Below are 20136 nucleotides of genomic sequence, written 5' to 3'. Positions count from 1 at the left end.
TACAAAATTTGAACTAAAACTAACACGATAACTAGCAGTCACACTAACCACGCCAGAACATCAGACCAAATTGATAAAGTCCTAATCTAGTCAATACAACTACTACCATGGTGAAGAGAATGAACTCACGTTCCAGATGTTGGATCCAACCGATGCAGCCTAGCCGAAAATCCGCTCGGTCAAAAACTACTTCTAAGGGTGGCGATACGCTAAAATTGTATTATTTGTCAAGATTAGTTACAAAGGCCTCAGGGTGTACCTATTTATACCCTTGGGTTGTTACAAGTCCACATTTGAGATGAGATAAAACTTTCCTAACAAGAAAAGAAAAATAACTAGTCATGCCTAATTACAAGAGATATTTTAAGAATGGATAAGAACTGTCTTGCCAAGGTCTTATCAATTTCTTCTCGAATTCGGCTTTCCATATATCGGTCGGCTTCTTTCCGTAATCAAATTCACTGTAAAATTGTACCAAATTTCAGTGTTAATAGTTAGGTACCAACCAAATAGACCAATTTTCTTAACGTCATTGGGGTTAGCAGTAAGGCCCCAGTCTATTTTTGAATATTTCTTGGTGCAATTTATTTTTAAAATAAATTGTGAAATGGTCAATTTGTCAAATACTAGTTGATAAATAAGGGTCTCTCGTTGTTTTGTTTCTACTTATGGTTATAAGCAAAAAAAATTAAAGTTCAAAACTTAATTTTAAAATTTATTTTTTTGACTGTTTCTTGGTAGCTTATTTTACGACATTTGTTTTTAAATCAATATAGATGCATATACAAAGTTTTTATGCACAATTTTTTTCTTAATAAGACTTCTTTCAATAAGTAAAACTAAAGGAGCCATTCTAGCAGCGGCTACAGTTCGAAGCTTTGAATCGTATGGGTCTCAGTTAGGCCGGAGAAGTAGACAGTATCAAGTATCAACTAATGGGCCCGTCAGTCAGCTAGAGAATTAACCAATGAAGCTTTGAATTTCTATGGCTATCTCAAGTGGGCTTTACTGCTTTTTTAAAATTTAATTTAGATTTTAAATCACTAAAATGGTTCCATGGTGTAGTGGTTAGCACTCCAGACTTTGAATCTGGCGACCTGGGTTCGAATCCCGGTGGGACCTTTTTTTTTGTATGGTTAAATCTCCTGTTTAGTTGAAATATGTTTTTTTTCCTCTCCAAGAAAAATGTTGTTCACAGAAAAAATGTTTCTTTCTTTTTTTTTCTTCTTTGAATTCACAGAAAAAAATGTTTTTTTTGTAAGAAAGAATTGCTGTTCAAGTCTGGTGAGTTGTTTGTGACTTGTTGGTAGGAGCAGCAGTTTGGGCCTCTTCTCCGGCGACGGCGACCATGAGCGGCGGCAGCGGGGGGTTGGACTCCCGCCTGGAGACCATCTCTCGCCTCGCCCAGTGGCGCATCGACACCTTCGGCCCCTGCTCCTACCGCCGCTCCGACGCCTTCAAGATCGGCATCTGGAGCTGGTGAGGCCCCTTCCCCTTCCCCTTCCCCTTCCCCTCACCCCCAATCTTCTCAGCTTCTTTCCTTTCCCTATCCTAAGTTTTTGATATCGATTCGATGCCTTCTTCTCTTTTTACAGGTACCTGTCGGTGGAGAAGAGCCGATCGATGTACGTGCGGCTGTTCCCGGAGCCCGGCCGGCTGGCCAAGGAGCGCCCGCCGCTCGCCCGCTTCGTTCTCCGCGCCTCCTGGGCCGGACCGCCGCGCCGCTCCTGTGAATCCCCTGGTACATATACTTCTTCTTGGCGCATTCCAGATTGTTGTGTTGTTGTGGAAGAAACAAACGTACTTGATCCTATGTCTTAGGCTATGGACCATGGTTGTTAGTGCCTATTTTGACCTGAGCCGTGTCCACTCTCCATGCGCCAGTTTGAAAACCTGACCATCTAGATGCTATCTGTAACCATTTTGTCTATGACTTTTAATACTACAACACTTCAAGTCCCATACCAGATATGTAGTGTATCAGTCAGGTATGGTGGCTAGTTGAAGGTGCTTCCACAGAGTCATGATATTCCTCTAGGAAATAGGCCAGAGAGGAAAAAAAATGCTATCTTGCATAACACTTCCATTTCAGTTCTAAGAATCATGCGTGCAAGGTAAAAATGCACCGAACATGAAGATGCTCAGCATGAACTTTGACTTTCTAAGATCTGGTGTCTACCTTTCATTCTATTACTTGCGTTCTAAATTATAAGATTTTCTTACCTTTCTTAGATTCATATGTATGCTAATGAATTTGGACACATATATAAAACATATAGGTTGATCCATGGATGAATCTAAGTTGGGCTAAAACATCTTATAATATAAAATAGAGGGAGTAGTGCTTTACCTTTCTTTTTTTTTAGTGTGTGTGTGTGTTGGGGGGGGGGGGATCATTGTGTTAGTGCCGCACAATTGAAGAATGATGCACCCTGTTGACTGGGAACTAACTGCCCAAAAAAAGTCTTCAGACTCTAATTCCCTGGATGCTGTGGAAGGAAAGGAATGCAAAAACATTTCAACAATTTGCCAAAACACCACCCCAATTACTAGTGGGTATCAATGATGAAGCGAGGATCTGGTGTCACACCGGCATGCAGACCCTAGGAAATATTTATCCCAGTGGGATAATAGGCCTTCACTTATAGTTTCACAGCCCTACAACTGAGTAACCAACTTGTAAATATGTTTTCACAAACTCTTCTCTATTAAGTATGAAGCAAGAATCCTGCTTATTCCTGCCTCACATTAAAAAAAAAAGTCATTTGGGGGAACCTTTCGAAACTCAAAACAGTTCCTACTCATAAAATTAGTGTTTATGCATCTTCTACATGAAAAACAAGGTGTCTGTTTTCTAATTTTGACAGTACAGTGGGTTACTGTAAATCTGGATCTTACAACAATTTGTTAACTTGGGCTTTGGGTATCTTTACCATTCTTATAATATGGATAGAACAAAAACAGGAAAATCGTTCACTTTTGAGCATTAAGTGCCCAATGGCTTTTGTTTCTGAGCTATTCCCTAGTCACCTTGTTTCTATAACTACTGCAGTGACTCTTTACTGGTGCTCACGGCAGCCTCATTGATGTTATTAATTTTTGGCCTTTTTTTTGACAGTGCACGAACATCTCCTCCGAAGCAGCGAAGACTTTTTCTGGCAAATTGATGTGATGTCCCATGGGCGTTTAACTATTGATGTTGAGTTTTTGGACCTGAGGGTAGCCACTAACAATGCAAGTATTCACTCTTGTCCAACCAATCAGTTCCAAAAGAACTCTGCTTCTTATTTCAGAACATCTCATACTGTTGTTTATGCTGTAGCTTATTTATGCCTTTGGAGATTTATAAGTCCTATTGTTACAACATACACCTAGTGATGATATTATGCTAATATAATGTGATATGCTTACAGGCTGCAGAGTCATCTACCTCGGTTTGGCCTGAAAGCTTGGCGGTGCAGAACATTGCTAGTAAGAGCACTCTCGGATGCCTTTCACGCATGCTCACAGAGTCAATACATGCAGATGTCACCATAAACACAACCGATGGTGTCCTCAAGGCCCATAAGGCCATCCTTGCAGCATGTTCTCCTGTCTTTGAAAGCATGTTCCTTCATGATCTCAAGGAAAAGGAATCATCCACAATCAACATAAATGACATGTGCCTTGAGTCTTGCTCAGCGCTGCTTGGCTTCATCTACGGGACCATAAAGCAAGACGAATTCTGGAAGCACCGCCTCTCGCTGCTTGCTGCAGCGAATAAGTACAACATTTCTGATATCAAGGAGTGTTGTGAGGAGGGCCTCCTGGAGGATATAAACTCTAGCAATGTCCTTGAGAGGCTTCACGTCGCGTGGCTCTACCAGCTGGAGAAGCTGAAGAAAGGGTGCCTTACCTACTTGTTTGTTTTTGGGAAGATATACGATGTCAGGGACGAGATCAATAGCTTCTTCCAGCACGCAGATCGTGAGCTGATGCTGGAGATGTTCCGAGAGGTCCTAACTGTATGGAAGCCCATATGAGGACACTCTGGGGGCCGGGTCCGTAAGTATTTGGTTGCTCTCTTGTAAAGATCTTCATTGCGTCCTTGCTAATTGTACCGCAATGTGGATGAGTCGTCAGTTAAAGACTGGCTGTGTAAATAGTTGTGTGCAAAGTTTCTGAACTGTGGAAGATACGATGTCACCTCCATGCCCTATGGCATTCATGTTGAATTGTTGATGCAGATATGCTGTTTCAGCATGGAGGCAACAGAGAGGTGCAGCTAGCTCTGAATCCATTTTACTCGCAATGGGCTTGCCTCCAGGTCTAAGATGAGTGTAGGGGAAGCAAATTTGGCATATCTGGATGTGTGAAGAAAGAAATGGTCCAGCGGAGAGCACACATGACACATGGACGTGGTTGGTTCCATTCCACCAGCTAGCTAGCGCGTGTTTGTTGAGATTGACATGGGGGAAGGTGAACATTAGACTTGGCAAACGGCTGGATTTTGACTGCTCTTAGCTAGTAAAACTAACCTGTTGTTTCATTCTTCTCTTGTCCTAGAATGTAGTCGATGGTTTGCTTCTCTGCCTTTTTCTCTTCTTCTACTATTGGAACAATTAAGAAGAGGGCAGGTGAAGGAAAAAGTCTGAGATGGATGGTGAGAAGATTCAGCCGCTTCAGAAAACCAAAATTGACATACATGTTGAGCGTGTTGAGGTAAGCATTGCCGGGTTACAGATGCTAATTGCTGAGAGAGAGAGAGAGATTGTCAGGAGGAAAAAAAAAGAGGGTGAACTGAGGAAAGCCAAGGTGAGGTAAGGATGATGGAAACAGGGACAAATTAAAGTCGCCGGCAAGACGTGTTACCCGGCGGCAGGTACACACATGCCATGATTAAGGCCAGCTTAGATTAGCTTTGTTTTGTCAAAATTGCTAGTAAATGATGGAGGAATTCGGATCGGAGAAGAAAACGTTGTTGAGCTCTGTCTCTAATCTGTACCGACAACTGTTGTCCAACACAGATTAGAACACATTAAGGAGAAGGATTAGAATACTAGCACCAATCGTCGTGGGAGTCGAGTTAGAGCTGGAATTAGAAAAACTCGAGACTCCCTCCTCATCATCGTCATCTTCTTCTTTTACATATATATATTTGTTTTGTTCTTTGATAATAGCAATTGGCATTGCGTAGGAGTAGGAGTATTTTAGCTAAGCCGCGAATCGACCTCGCAACTAGTCAGCATCGATCCATGGCGCCCACGCGCCTCCGCCTCCGCCTCGCCGTGGCGGCTATAGTGGCCGTCGCCCTGCTCGGCTCCTTTGCAAGCGCGGCGAGGGAGGGCGACGCGTGCTCGTCGGAGGGCGACTGCGGCGCGGGGCTGCACTGCACCGGCTGCGGCGGCGGCGGCGACAAGACGTGCACGCGCGCCACGCCCGTCGACCCGCTCACGCACGTACGTTGTTCTTGGTCTTGGTGGAGGTGGATCTGTTGCTGATGCTGGTGCTGATGCTCGTACTGGTTTTGGTTGCAGGGCACGGGGCTCCCCTTCAACAACTACTCGTGGCTGACGACGCACAACTCGTACGCCCTCGCCGGCGCCGCCTCCGCCACCGGCTCCCCCCTCGTCGCCCCCACCAACCAGGAGGACACCATCACCGCCCAGCTCAAGGTACCTTCCCTATCCATGGCCTCCGCCGCCGCCTCCGCATTCCTTCTCCGGGTCCGGCTCCGTCGCCGCGCCGTTGGCGGCCGGCCCTCACATGGCCCACGTGTCTGCCACTTCCGTTTTCCGATGCGTGGTGTGGGCCCGGTTCTTGCTCTCAACAAACCTACACAATTGCTCTTTTTTTTTGTTTTGTTTTTTAAACCTTCGGTAGTCTCGGCTGTCAGACTAATTAAGCATGATTATTTACTTTGTTACTGTCTCCCAAGTAAATAAAACATCTTAGCATTAGCATACCAACAGCTCCAATTGCTTGCACATCACTGAACATTCAGCAACATAGCTGCCTGAACACTAGTTTCTCAACATCGGTTGCTTTCCTATCAAAACGCCTATCTTTCGTATGTATCTTGCTAGTTTCTATGCAAAGACAGCATTTTTTTCACCTGTAATACAAGTTTTATTTAACTTAAGCCTGACTGTTTTTTAAAGAGAAAAAGCATCGCTGTTTCAATATCCATAATAATAGAGATATTGGCGTGGTCCTACCCCCTTGTTTACCAGCAAGCGATAATAATGGAAAATGCACCTCAATCTCTGATCATCCTTCCACCTGCTGCCTTGATCCATCCAACAAAGCAGGTGGTTGAGTAGGGCCTCCCTGATCTGAATTCTGAAACCAAAGGCAGATGGATGCTTTCACAGGGTTTCACCGCCCTACCTGCCCAAACCTTTCGTCTTTCCACGGAATATATTATCTCCAAAACCCACAAAGGAAGTCTGCACGCACCATTACCTTGCACAAAAGAGTGCCTTTTTGCACTTAAACACATGTTAAGGCTACTGTGCAAGCTTAAAATTTACTACATGTATGGAGCCTTTTGCAATGACTTTGTCCATACAATAGGCTACAAATGAATTCAAGGTTTAATTAACAGATAGTAAAAGAACTAGGTACAGCTTCTGCAACCTTTTACTGTGTCTTTGGTTGGCCCACTTACCAGCATTAGTACAATTCCTGCTTTCAGCTAATACTGCTGAAAGATAGAAAACATTAGGGAATAACCTGACGGTTGTTTTACTTTATTCGTCCTCATATGCTGCAAAACCAAATATTAGGAAGTAATTCCAAACCACTTATAACACTGTTCTTTTGCAGTAGTATCACCATGAATGACTTGATGCAACTTAGGCTTTTTTTCACATTCCTGTATTGCTTATTGCCTCTTCCAAAAATCCTAAATCATCAAACCATGGCAATGCTCAATGTGTTGACAGGCAAAAGAGATTCTTGGAGTTGGTGAGATTGCCAAATAGTAGGCTTTATTGTAATCATACCTTGTTCGGTATTAAGCTGGTGACGATATCAATTGCTTTGCTCTTAAGAAAACAAAAGGACCATGCTCACTTAATTTATCACACCATCTCATCTTTTTTTACATCCTTTTTAATTGGTGTTCCAAAGTAAGAAGTTCTTATGGCAAAGGTATTATAATACAGTTGCTGTATTGTAAACTTGGGGCAGCTCCTTTTTCTTGCCAAACTTCAGAATTAAGCCACTTCTCAGCAGTGATGTCTGAGGATTTTCCACTCGTTTGTCTGTGAGGGTGGAAAATGCTCAGATCTTCCTAAAAATACTGTGGCCTGTTTTACAGCTACTATAATTCTGTTTTTTTTACCACAAACCTGTATTTTTGTGGTGGTTCATTCACACACTGAATGTTGACTCATTGTTTGTTATTCAAATTTTTAATCATTGGAACCTTTACTTTACTACTTGCAGAATGGTGTTAGGGGCTTGATGCTTGACACTTACGATTTCAACAGTGATGTCTGGCTGTGCCACTCATTTCAAGGAAAATGCTACAACTTCACGGCCTTTGTAAGATAATCAACTGGACATCTCTCTCTCTCTCTCTGTCTCTCACACACACATGCAGACCATGTTGATCTTGTAACTCTAATCTTGAGTTGGTTTTGTGGTCAGCAACCTGCCATCAACGTATTGAAAGAAATCCAGACGTTCCTGGAAGCGAACCCTTCAGAAGTAATCACAATTTTCTTGGAAGATTATACTGCTTCTGGATCTCTGCCAAAAGTATTCAATGCTTCTGGACTCATGAAGTATTGGTTCCCAGTGGCAAAAATGCCGAAGAGCGGTGAGAACTGGCCTCTGCTCAAGGACATGATCAGCCAGAACGAGCGCCTGCTAGTCTTCACATCAAAGAAATCAAAAGAAGCAAGTGAGGGGATCGCATACGAGTGGAACTACGTCGTGGAAAACCAATGTAGGATTTTAAAGCAAAATTGGTGACATCAGAACGTGAAGTTTTTTTTTTTCTTATTTGACCTGTTATGCTTTGTCCATGCAGATGGAAATGAAGGGATGGTAGAGGGAAAATGCCCAAATCGCGCAGAGTCTCCAGCCATGGATTCCAAAAGCCAGTCTCTTGTTCTGATGAACTTCTTCACAACAGACCCAACTCAAACAGGGGTTTGTGCAAATAATTCAGCACCACTTGTTAGCATGCTGAAAACCTGCCATGATCTTTCGGGCAATCGGTGGCCAAACTACATCGCTGTTGATTTCTACATGGTATGTCAACTTGGGTCTTGCACTGGTTAATCCATATGAAATCTGTTTGGGCATGTTTTATTATTAAAATATCCACTCTGAATCATGCAGAGGAGCGATGGTGGAGGGGCTCCCTTAGCTACTGACATGGCAAATGGTCATATGGTATGTGGATGCGACAACATCGCATACTGCAAGGTAATGGCATGCGGCATTTCTCCTGTCTCTAGTACGCAATTTCTATTTGTAAAAAGGGAAAAAAGACATTACATTTATCTGAAATTGTTGCATGGTAATACCATGGAAAACTAAAAGCACAATAATGGTGTAGCTATTTATTGTACATAGTTATATTTATTTGCAATGGATAACACCGGTTAGGTTGCATCTCATCAGCAAGTAGATATTGTGTCAAGTCTGCTCTTAGATGTTAGGCAGAACAATAAGGTGATGAGATTACGAATGATCTGTCTTGATGATGAAAAAGGGGCCATCTAGTCTAGCACTCAATGTTGCAACTAGGGGTGTAAGTGGGCTAGCCCACAAGCCCGCTTATAGGCTAATTAGGCGGGTAATCCGATGGGCTACCTGCTTAATTGACCTATAAGTGGGTTGGCGGGCTGGTCCACTTACACCGTTAGTTGCAACCACACCTGATGATTTACTTTGATCCGAACTTCCATTGCGTTTTCTTCTGTCTGCATGATCATGATGATAATGATGGTGTGACCTGTGAACTGCAGGCGAATTCGACATTTGGGACATGTGTGATACCTCCACCTCCACCGCCATCTTCACCACGGAAGGCGCCCAGTGGCAAGGGCGCAAGCACAGGCAGCAGCTCCAGTGGCACAATGGCTCGTCTTGTACCAAAATCGAGCTTCTTCTTGGGAGTGGCACTTCTGGTTCTGGTTATACTCTGTTGAGAGCAGAGCATTCGCTTGAGCTGAGTTTGTGTGCTGACTGCTGTTACAAGGATAATACTGTACTGCCATTCTGAGGCAAAATTTTCTGCTCTTTTTTCGTCACCTGTTCCATTGGTTTGTACCTTCCTTTTTTGTTAATGAGAGTTAATGAGAGTTGTAGATGCAAAATTAGCAGGAGAAATTGTTGATGTGTCGAGCTGTAGATCATTCCTTTTATTTGAGGCAAAATTTACCAACACGTTTAGTACTTCTGTGCTCCTAAAACAATACTAAACTACAATCAGATTGTAAAAAATGTTGTCATTAGTAACAAGGCCTTTCACAGGTGCAAAATTTGCCCACTTTGCATCGACAACAAACGGAACAAATCCTTCGTATATCAAGATCATTCTTGATCTTGTCCACTTTATGTTCCATGGAGTTCCAGGTTGTGCTGGATGCCTGATTTTTCAACTTAGTCGGTAGATAACAGCATCAGACTAAGCATATATTCCCACCTAAGATTGTTCTTTACACTTTCTCTATTCAGATATAACAATATATTTGAATAACTTTGTGGGCATGGAGTATGTGTGTAGCTGAAGTATTTCCTCAAAAAAAAAAGTGATAGATTCTTTCCAGGGATAAGGAATAACTGGTAGTCAGTCAGTGGTAGAGCATAAATCTTTGTACAGACGACAATTGTCTAAAATGCATATGGGGACTACTGACTAATCTTTGGATAAATATGAACCAATGGGAGTGTGGTTATAAATTCATCTGCTTTCAACATGTGAGTGACAATTAAGTGAGACATTGATCTCTTAATCAAGGGATCTGGTGGTTTGCTATGCAAGATTCCACTGCAACAGTTTGATGGTCCATTGTCCTTCCTGTACAACATGTCACTGGTCCCTGGTTACCGGTACTCCCACAATTTATCAACATGCAAGTTTTTCTTTATATTAATGCAATCAAATGTGCCATTTTTTCCCAATGACATTCCTAAAAACAACCTGTGAAATTATTACGTTTTGAGAATTAATTTCACAAGAAATCTGATAAACTAATTTATATAATCAATCAAGTATTGCCTCTGTTCTAAAAATATAAAATACGTCATTGTTTTCCGCAAAATTAATATTTATTTTTTTGGCTAATAATAATATATATGTTTTGTGTCAATGTAGGTAGTATCATTACATTTATATCTAAAAAATCATATCATGTTGTTCATAATATATTATGAAATAAATTACCAATTAAGTATAATGTTGGAGATTGTGTTAAAAGATAATATGCCTTATATCTTAAAATGATTGGGCAATAGTTTATCATATATTACAGCCTGTCATTTAATTTCATTTGGACAATTTGTCATTAGTTTTATCAACAGGAGAAAATATTGGTATTGAATATCACAACAGGGTGATCATCTGCAGACATTAAGACCCCACATTAATGATAATACCATCAATTGATTATTGTGAACAGAAAAAAAACAATAGTTCTCCTCAAGGAGTAGTAGAGAAAAGGAAAAAGAAAAGGAAAAAAAGAAAGGAAAGAAAGAGAGAGAGGCGAGGAAGGATGAGAGAGGAGAGGAGAGAGATGCCCTTGTTGCCTTCTTCCTGTAGAGAAACATTCCTGTAGAGACAGACAACGAGTTTAGGTATAAACCTCCAGATCACAGGAGGGAGAACAGGTGATGCTGATGCTACTGGTGGTGATGGCATCTCGTCTCCTCCTGCCCTGACCCCTTCCTTCTTTTCTTCCTTTCCAGAGGAAATCAAATCGATCAAAAAGGAAAGGGATAGGGAGACGAGAGAGAGGAGGAGAAGGAGTGGCCAAGAGTTCTTGTGTGGAGTGGCTTTCTCTCCCTTGGGCCGGCAGCCATGGCCAAGCAGCAGCGGGTGTACCAAGTCTGGAAAGGCAACAACGTGAGATTTTGGATTACTCCTCCTCCATGATCCCTCCCTCCTCTCTTTCTTGCCCCAAAAATCCGCGCTTTTCTTGGTTTGGTTTGGATCGACTGTTAGTTCTTTTCTTGATTTTGCCCTCTGCCGCAGTTCCATTTCTGCCTAACATTTCGCGATGTGTGATTTGTTCTCACCTTATCTGGTCCTAATAAAAGGGCCGCACTTTTGTGTCGATGGGATAAACCGACAAAGGGAAGTGCTTGTGGACAAGTCCCATATCTTTATTATTGATTTGTGCGCATGGTTTATAATTTTTTTACTGCAATGCTGATAGTTAGATGAATAAACTATTGTTGTCATTCAGTTTGGAGCTTTGGAGCCATTACGGATGATAACCTCTTCTGTCTCCAATAAGATAATCCCAGTTTGGAGTTCCAAGGTCTTGTCTTTCTGCAGCTAATTCTACCTGCTGGTCAGGTTGCATAGAAAATAATGGTCTAGACTTGCAAAAATTGCATTGCATGTGCTCCCATTATTTTCATGGGAGAGCATGCTTTTAACTGTTTAGGATATTTTTCATCAATTCGTTTTGTTCAGACTTCAGGCTAGTGTTAAAACAGTGGTGTTGATAGGATAGGGCTGTACGACAGCTGATTTGATGAAGGGTTCTGATGGAGTTGGATAACTGCAGATTTGACGCATTGTTATATCAAACCCTTTAAGATTTGAGGATTTTCAGTATTCCCACCTTTGCTTGCACTTTATACCGGTAGTTAATATAAACCTTTTTAATGTTTCATAAACGTGTCTCTCTTTGTTCAGATAATCTTGTGTGCTGGAAGGTGTATCTTTGGACCAGATGCCAAGGCCACTCTGCTATCGTTCTCTCTAATCGCAATCCCGGTTGCTGTCTTCTGCTACTTCGTGGCGAGGCATCTCGTACACATCTTTCCTGCATATAATGCAGGGTATGCAATTCTCGCTGTCACCGTAGCCCTCTCAATTTATGTAAGTAGGCTTCCTATACCTTTGTACTATAGAATTATACTAAGGTTCTTACTGTAGGATTTGCCCTGTCACCACGAATCATGGGGTAGCTACTTTCTTTTAAAGCCCTCGATAGAAAACCTGATGTGATAAAGATGGAAGATTTGCTGAAAGCTTCTAACAATCCATTTTTTTAGATAATGAAAGTTTTATTGAACTCAGTCAATTACATCAAGATGATACAATCGTACTGAGAACACTCCCAATCTCTGCACAACTAAGATGCACACAGCCAAAAACACACACATGAAATAGCTTTGAATGAAAGAAAACAAAAATGCTGGGAACCTAAGGGCCATCGATCCAAAGACTAGATAGCTCCTGGGTAAAAAACTCCATGCCCCCTGCTCCAATTGCTATAATATAATCGTGATATTGTTCCGTCTTATCTGGTAATCAGATATGTACAGGACATTATGTTAGCAAATCTGGAGTCTTTCTCACAAGGTGAATCGGTAGTTTGGCATAACTAATCTACTGGGGTCCGTTGTCTTCATTGCCTTCAAATGTTGCATTGTTAATACAGTTGACAAAAGTACTATGAGCTTAGGTTCCCTAATGAAAGGTATCTTGTAGATCCTTTTTTAGTTTATCAAATTGATGTATCAAGTGAGTTGTGATTATGACAAAATACTCTGTTACCAAACATTTTTTGTGTTTACTGAGATATCATGTTCAATGTACTGATTGGTACTTTGATCTTCATTTTTCTCATTGCAAATTATCCTCTGTACCTATATTCATTTGTATATCTTATCATGTCACTTTATCTTACTGCTCTCCAAAATTTATAAAAAAAAAATCTGTTCTCTCTCTACTGTGTAGATTGTTTTATTATGTTTTATTTCATAGTACTTTTTACAGACACCGCCAAAATCATAGGATCCTTCTCTGCAAAACCTGATTGTTAGGTACTGTTACTGCTCTTCTTGACCTCATCTCAAGATCCAGGTATTGTACCACGGAATTCACATCCGCCTGTGGAAGAGTTTTCTCGTGATACTTCAGCTCCTCACACTCTTCAATTTCCACGGGTAAAGGAGGTTTTGGTCAATGATGTTCCTGTGAAAGTAAAATACTGTGATACTTGCATGATATATCGTCCTCCTCGCTGCTCCCACTGTTCCAAATGTGATAACTGTGTTCAGCGCTTTGATCACCACTGCCCTTGGGTTGGCCAATGTATTGGACAGGTTTGTTATGTTTAATTTTGTCTTTTTTATACTCAAAATAATCAAGCTATAGGTGATTTAGTTTCTACACCCTGACAGTTGATTTCTTCTCCTTTGCAGCGCAATTACCGCTACTTCTTCTGTTTTGTTTCTTCAACAGCAATCCTGTGTATCTACATATTTTCAATGTGTGCATTATACATCAAGCTTCTCATGGATAGGAATCATCATTCAGTGATAAAGGCAATTAAAGAATCTCCAGCATCAGTGGCAATTATGGCATATTGTTTCATTTGTTTCTGGTTCGTTGGTGGTCTTACAGGGTTCCATTCTTACCTCATCGCAACAAATAAGGTCAGTTCTCCAATTCTACCAGAGTCAATGGTAAAAGTATAATGCCTAGCCTTTCTGCTGAAAAAGGTATATATGTTATATTCAAATATCATGCAGAAGGTTTGTATGTATGCCAATGCATTATACTGCTCTCACATAAGGACAGACCCCTAATGCCTACCTGCTAGTAGTATTTTGAAATGTAGTGGACTAGTGATAAAGTCAACTCTCACTGGTTGAATTTATCTTTAGTATAAAAATGGAATTAAACAGTGCAATGGTGCATCATGTACACCAGTGTCCTCATTTTTTTTTTTTGCTTTTACTTATGCTTATAAGCCAAAAATTTAATTTTTCAATTTTAAATTTGGAGTTGATTTTGGGGGGGGGGGGGGGGGGTTTCACCGAGGTTTATTTTCCAGCCTTGACCTTTAGATCACTAAGAATACGTATATAAAATTTTTATTCACAAATTATTTTTTGTTTGCAAATATATTGTTTGTCTTTTCTATAAAAAGTCAAACAATCACCCCCTAGTTCTTTCTTTTATTGATAAAACATTTTAAGTGTTCTGAATTGAATTTCCACTGACTTTTCTGAAGACAACATATGAGAACCTTAAGTACAAGTACAACAACCAACCCAACGTGTTTGACCGTGGTTGCATGAACAACTGTTGTGAAGTCTTGTGCACCAAAAGAGCGCTTTCAAGGATCAAGCTGAGAGCAATTGTTCAAGAGGGCCATGGGGTAGCACAACCACGAGTCAGCCGTTCCAACATACCAGAAGTTGAGGCACCCCACCGTCCACGAGCCAAAGTCGAAGATGATATTGAGATGGGCCTCGACATACTCAAGACCTCACAACGTCGGTCAGATGAACTGAGTGATGAAGACTTGAGAGCTGAAAGCAATGGTCTGAAACCTCGCAGAGCCGACTGCTCACCTAGTTTAGACAATGAGATCCCTATTACCAGAACTAAGATTGAGAGTTCGAGTGAAGTTATGGATCTGGACATCTTGCCAACTGGCAATGCTGCACTCCCTTCATCTCCCGAGCAGAAACAACATCCTGATGTACTTTGTTGACAGTGTGATGAATGTGCTTGTGCAAAGTAAAATTGTTTTCATGGATGTCCATATTGCTTACACCCAACAACTTGTTATTCATCAGGTGTATAAATGGAGTCCGGATGCCATTTGACGTATGTTCAGTGTTGCTGTCTCTGAGATTTTGAGTGTGTTAATTGGTCAATGGTCAGTCGTAGCCTAATAGAGTTATTCCTGTAAAGATCTCCGGTTATGCAGTTTATGAAGGTTTATTTTTTAATCTAGGAATTCTTTCCAGGATTGTAGGAGTGCCCCATAACTATCAAACGTTCATTGCATATAATCTGCGTGCTTGTGATGCTATGGATCGATCAACTGTAAAAATTTGAATCTTCAATCCTAAATTTCAATCCTAAATTTATAGTTAATTTTAAGATTTTTTTCATCGAAGTTTATTTTTCAACTTTAGCTTTTAAGTCGTTATTATTAACAAATTATTTCTCATTGACAAATACCTCGTTTGGTTTTTTTCATATTTTCATGAAACACCCAAACAATTACCATAATATCTCCTTTCCAAGTGTTCCTTCAGTAACGTACAGGCTGTAGCTTCTCTCATACTGCAGCTTTGATATCCTAAATTCCTAAGGCCATGTTTGTTTCACCACAACCACAAGATTGTTGTAATCTAGAAATAATCTAAAATAAACAATTAGATCATTGTAATAGCTTATTATAATCTAGAGTTTTTCACTTCAAAAAATAATCTAGAGTTTATATTAGTATAATATAATAAGCTTCTCTAAGGGTACTGTTTTTCTTTTAAAATTATTGGATGGCTAAAGACCACTACTCTTGGTACTTTAAAGTAATTATCCACCTTGTCATCCATTAAATACCTTAACTTATAGTAATATCTTGTCATCCATTAAATACCTTAACTTATAGTAATATCTTGTCATCCATTAAATACCTTAACTTATAGTAATATGGTTCAATAATCTAGATTATAGTAATTCTAGCGGAAACAAAGAGGACCTAAGTAAATCACATGCTAGTACAGGAGTGTGTGGTTCTTCCAACCTACAAACAAGTTACCGTAGTGGATGGAGTACATGATAAATGTAGCAAAGAACTGCATTTCAGATTTGTTGCCATTCTTTAGTTTACATCAGAAGAACAGAGAAGAACAAACTGCGGCTGCACTGCACACAAGCAGACTGAGACTGATGTACGTATCACACGCTATGCAAGCACTCTTGCAGAATTACACTACACTGACCTATATTGATCATTCACAAGCCAGCTTGGTGTCGAAGCTAGTCAAACAGATGGCGAAAGCCTGGAATGCTGAGAGGGGGTACCGGTAGTCCATGGTGAACATGTCCTTGGCAACCTTACCAAACTGCAGGATAACCTTGTCGTGATCGGATGGCTGGTTTTGCTGCTGCTGCTGCTCTGGTTGCGAAGATTCAGCAGACGCAGCAGCTGGCGGTGGTGCAGCTATCAGCTGGAAGTTCTTGACAGAAGCCACAGTCACACGGCCACGGAAGTTCAGGCACCAGCATTGCAGCTGCTCATGCCATCTTGGCACTTTGTTCCGGAGAACCAAAGGCCTCTCCTTGGCCTCCCCATCATCCTCTCCTTGTTGGTTTGTTAATCCACTTATTTCCGAGAAGCGGGAGCTGCTGAAGTCCAGAGATCTGTCCATGAAAGAGGAGAACCTGGAGGAGGTGTTTGTGCTGCGAAAGGACTCCTCAAATGGACCAGGGAGAAGCTGCTCTGGCTGACCAGGCACCACGCCTTCAGGGTCAACTGCTGAGGCTGGGATTGAATGCATGGTGCATTGCATGCGCCTTGGTCCCCTGGTGCCAAGAACATTTAGCTCATATTTCACCCGAGCAATAGGGTAGCTACCAGTGGGTAACTTCGGTGAAACCCTCCTAGAAGATATTCGACGGCTGCCATGCTGACATGAGGCAAGGCTCCCAGCATTGTATGGTGGCTGTGTGTCATAGACAACGAATTTGGTGCCAAGAAAATTTGACCTGCTTGTGTTTATAATTTCAGATTTAAATGCATATCTCTGTGCCAAACTCAAACAATGGAAGGAACGCTATTGTGAAGAATGGTACATCACCTAAGTTTTCCAACATAACCATTACTTGACCGTGAGATGTTCTTAGAATCCACAGATATTATATATTCCGTATATGTTGTCCGACGAGTCCTCTTAGCTGCAAGCAGAAATTTTCCGTTCTCGCTGAGCACAGCTACATGATCAAATCATATAGTTAGCATAACAATCTTCCACGTTCGCAAACCAATGTTAGTGGTAAAGAGAATAAATATGCATAAATAACTTTCGTGTATACACTAAAAAAATGTTCAGTACATATTTAAATATTAATAGGAGACATGGGGACATGTACTTACCAGGGCTAAGACACAGGTAGAGATAATAAGTCAATTTTGATTTGTCCCTTTTTATAAAGCACTGAATTAAACCATCTCGAGGCCCAGGCTGTACATGAAAAATCAAAGTTAAACAGGTGGAAACTTTCAGAAGTGCACACATCTATTGCAGAATCCAATCATTAATTTCAATTGCCTATAAGAATTTCAATGTGTTACTCTGGTACTTAAAAAACATACCAACTGCTATGATTTGATTAAAACACAGTCATTTATTCATTTCAATTGTTCTACACTATAGGTGTGGCAACAGAATAAAAGCTACTACTATACAGTTCTTTACTCTTTTTAAAGGAGTTGGGAATGATGGAATGCTCCACACACATCCCCATCCAGAAGATACTTTTGGCTGCGCATCCATATACTAGATGTTGTTTACATGAACTTCAGTAGCAATTTACATGCTTTTAAAGTTTACACCAGAATATACGTAGGCGCTTGATTGATCTCATGTAATCATTTGTACAGGTTTAGATGTGAGAAAATTATTTTGCATTTCTAACTTAAACTCTTTCTGGTGTATTTGTTTTGCATCTGTGCATACACAGGAACCATGTTGTACACATTAAGAAACAAATACAGCATAGAATTTGCAAGTATTTATTGCTAACTGAGCATGATTTTACCTGTTTTAGAGACACGGGAAAAGTGATCTTTCCACAGATTTCTGGGCTTTGCACTATATCCTTACATATCTCTCTCCATGTTCTGCAGACTGCTGCACAGGCAACGACATCTTTGCGGGAAGGCCAAGTGCTCTCTCCTTCCTCTAGTCTTTTCATCACATCACGGAGTAATTCAGGAGGAAGACCAACCCATCTGCTTTGATCTACTACTACAGGTCTATCATGCAGCTCGCTCAAAGATCCAAGGGACTTCCCTCTGTGATGGCCAGAAAGACCAGGGAGACCTGAAATTCTCACCTCAAAACTCCGTCTTGATAAGCTTCCGAAGCTTTCCCTAACATCACGGACTATGCTGCGGAAAGACATCGCTAGCGAAAAATGCACAGAAACCAAAAATTCACCAGATGCCACACGACCAAGAATCCTCCAAATCAGCTCAGCAGCACTGCATATGCACAAGATAAAGCATCGGTAACTGCTGACCTCCTGCAATCTGAAAGTACCCGGAGAACGGTATATTACCTTAAGTTTTGTATCAGCCAGCAATCTATCTTTGATTTGCAAATCCAAACACCACCAAAAAAGAAACCTGAGAAGGAGAAAAATGATTATTCCATGATGTCAGAGCAACGAAGACCACAAAGCAGTTACTGGCAAGGCATAAAAGTAAGCATCCACCATGGAAGATGATTAGCATTCAACAACTAATACAGGACAAATTATCCAATCATGTAGATTAAGTCAAGCCTACTCTAGAGAATACCATTCCCACTAGAATAGTCTAAAGTGGTGGGCTACCCGTCAGCGAGTACGAGTTATTGTCACACACTTAATACAAGATCTCAACATACGCGACCAAGTGACCAACTCTTGATGTTGAAAGCCCAACAAAGCACATTGTTAATTAAAAACCTAATTACATATCATACCCAGTGTTCTAAAATTTTGATCCCTCCCTTATCTCTTGAGAGGGTAAAAGGTTGGCTCTTTTTTTATATCTATAATTTGTGATGTGCAGTAGCAGATTGCATATCTCCACAGTCAGCAGGGAGTATTACAAGATCTACAAGAACTTTACAGAACAGCGATCTGTAGCTTGAGAAATGAATGGATAAACAATAAATGTTTCCCTAATTTTCTATAAGCGAAGCGCAAAACCAAATTTGAACACAAGAAGAGAAGACGAACCAATCAGATTTTCCTCCTAAAAGGTAGAGGAAAGAGAGACGCTAGGAATGGAATTAAGCAACCAGAAAGAAAGACAGAAATCTTACCCTCTCCAAATCGAGCTCCCGACTTATTGAGAAACCTCAATCAGGCAAAGATCCAACCTTTGCAGCGCAAACCAATCGATTTCCCCGTAAAGGAAATCAACCTGCAGAAAGCGCCCAACTTTCCAGAAGGAAAAGCTGGGAAAAGCAGCACAGGAATTCTCGCGGTGTCGGCTGAAACCTTCGATCTGGAAAGCTTTGCGGCCAAAGGAGAAGGGCACAGGCACAGCAACAGAGGAAGAGATTGCTGCAACTTGTGGCGGTCGTTGCAGTGGAGGTGCGAGCGAAGGAGAAGGAACAGTGTGAAGCAGTTGAGAGATGCTGACAGCAACAGGAAGGGAGGATGGATGGATTTATCAAGATTGAGATTTGGCAAGATACATACATGAAAACATTATTGTGGTATAATATACTATACTATGGTGTAAACACGTTTTTGGTCGAATAGGAAGATACAGAGCGTGTTACTGTTCTCATTACTATTCTTCGCAAGTCTACCCTCTCCAACTAACCACAAAAATAATGACAATTAAAATAAGATATGTCACCACCTAACCAAAGTTATATACTACTCGTACTCCGTAGTACTATTATTATATTGGTTTTGTTGAGAGAGTTGATGAGCTGAATTGAAGCCATCCATCCGGTGATGATTATTTTGGTGGGCCGATTTCCTCTGAAGAAATTATTGGTGGGCCGAAAGTAAGCTAGAGGCTTAATTCCAACGGGCTGTATGCCTGTATGGGCCTCGCCTCCTTCTGTACTCATCATGTCCTGTTTGTTGCTTATAATTGCCTGGGTCATCAGTACTGGCTTGTTTGTTTTATATACTGGTAGTAAAATTCTAGCGTACCGAAACTATTGAATTGCTTTTACAGAATTTGAACTAGTGTGGGTAAAAACTGCTAATAAACCAAAAAGGTCCGTGCGGCGGCTATTATTCCTACACGTAGAACCTGTTTGAGAAGCTTCTTCCGACTACAGTTTTTCTCAAAAGCTACGTCTATTAAAAGTTGTTCTAAACGATCCATAACTCTGATTCTGAAAAATAAACTCAAAAATCAAAAGCCGAAAAGTTGTGTTTCGGAGTTTTTCTAGATTCTTGTAAACTGACTACCA

The 20136-nt window shown here is 41.0% G+C and overlaps 3 protein-coding genes and 1 non-coding gene across 7 annotated transcripts; 3 read left to right on the top strand and 1 right to left on the bottom strand.

Moving 5' to 3' along the window:
• The first annotated feature begins 1050 nt into the window (after positions 1 to 1050).
• TRNAQ-UUG lies at positions 1051 to 1122 on the top strand. Its single transcript has one exon. It is a non-coding gene; the product is annotated as a tRNA-Gln (tRNA).
• A 100-nt stretch (positions 1123 to 1222) lies between these two features.
• On the top strand, positions 1223 to 9503 carry LOC102709864. Its single transcript, XM_040526699.1, has 13 exons — positions 1223 to 1479; positions 1596 to 1741; positions 3119 to 3234; positions 3414 to 4020; positions 4227 to 4306; positions 4553 to 4701; positions 5177 to 5438; positions 5517 to 5654; positions 7432 to 7530; positions 7636 to 7936; positions 8021 to 8244; positions 8335 to 8421; positions 8967 to 9503. The coding sequence occupies exons 1-13, from the start codon at positions 1349 to 1351 to the stop codon at positions 9147 to 9149; spliced, it is 2523 nt and encodes an 840-aa protein (XP_040382633.1). The 5' UTR covers positions 1223 to 1348; the 3' UTR covers positions 9150 to 9503.
• Positions 9504 to 10663: 1160 nt separating this feature from the next.
• Positions 10664 to 14809, top strand: LOC102707050 (protein S-acyltransferase 8-like). Of its 2 annotated transcripts, XM_006658958.3 has the most exons (6): positions 10664 to 10830; positions 10909 to 11065; positions 11867 to 12052; positions 13003 to 13284; positions 13384 to 13617; positions 14199 to 14809. In XM_006658958.3, exons 2-6 carry the CDS (start codon positions 11021 to 11023, stop codon positions 14682 to 14684), a joined length of 1233 nt encoding a protein of 410 aa, XP_006659021.1. In that variant the 5' UTR covers positions 10664 to 10830; positions 10909 to 11020; the 3' UTR covers positions 14685 to 14809. The 2 variants fall into 2 exon arrangements, with proteins under 2 accessions (XP_006659021.1, XP_015696197.1); XM_015840711.1 differs by lacking the exons at positions 10664 to 10830; positions 10909 to 11065 and adding an exon at positions 11416 to 11483.
• Positions 14810 to 15584: 775 nt separating this feature from the next.
• Positions 15585 to 19398, bottom strand: LOC102706308 (tubby-like F-box protein 12). Of its 3 annotated transcripts, none has more exons than XM_006658957.3 (6): positions 18425 to 18458; positions 18269 to 18335; positions 17747 to 18191; positions 17082 to 17169; positions 16786 to 16918; positions 15585 to 16693 (listed from the first exon to the last, which is right to left on the bottom strand). In XM_006658957.3, exons 1-6 carry the CDS (start codon positions 18441 to 18443, stop codon positions 15937 to 15939), a joined length of 1509 nt encoding a protein of 502 aa, XP_006659020.2. In that variant the 5' UTR covers positions 18444 to 18458; the 3' UTR covers positions 15585 to 15936. The 3 variants fall into 3 exon arrangements, with proteins under 3 accessions (XP_006659020.2, XP_006659019.1, XP_040382773.1); XM_006658956.3 differs by lacking the exon at positions 18425 to 18458 and adding an exon at positions 19021 to 19398 and having other exon boundaries at positions 15586 to 16693; XM_040526839.1 differs by lacking the exons at positions 18269 to 18335; positions 18425 to 18458 and having other exon boundaries at positions 15586 to 16693; positions 17747 to 17963; positions 18044 to 18173.
• Positions 19399 to 20136: the final 738 nt, after the last annotated feature.

Source organism: Oryza brachyantha, chromosome 8 (genome assembly GCF_000231095.2).
Source record: "Oryza brachyantha chromosome 8, ObraRS2, whole genome shotgun sequence".
Taxonomy (NCBI): domain Eukaryota; kingdom Viridiplantae; phylum Streptophyta; class Magnoliopsida; order Poales; family Poaceae; genus Oryza; species Oryza brachyantha.
The sequence above is the reverse complement of the archived record's forward strand: the minus strand, read 5'-3'. Positions and strand labels throughout refer to the sequence as shown.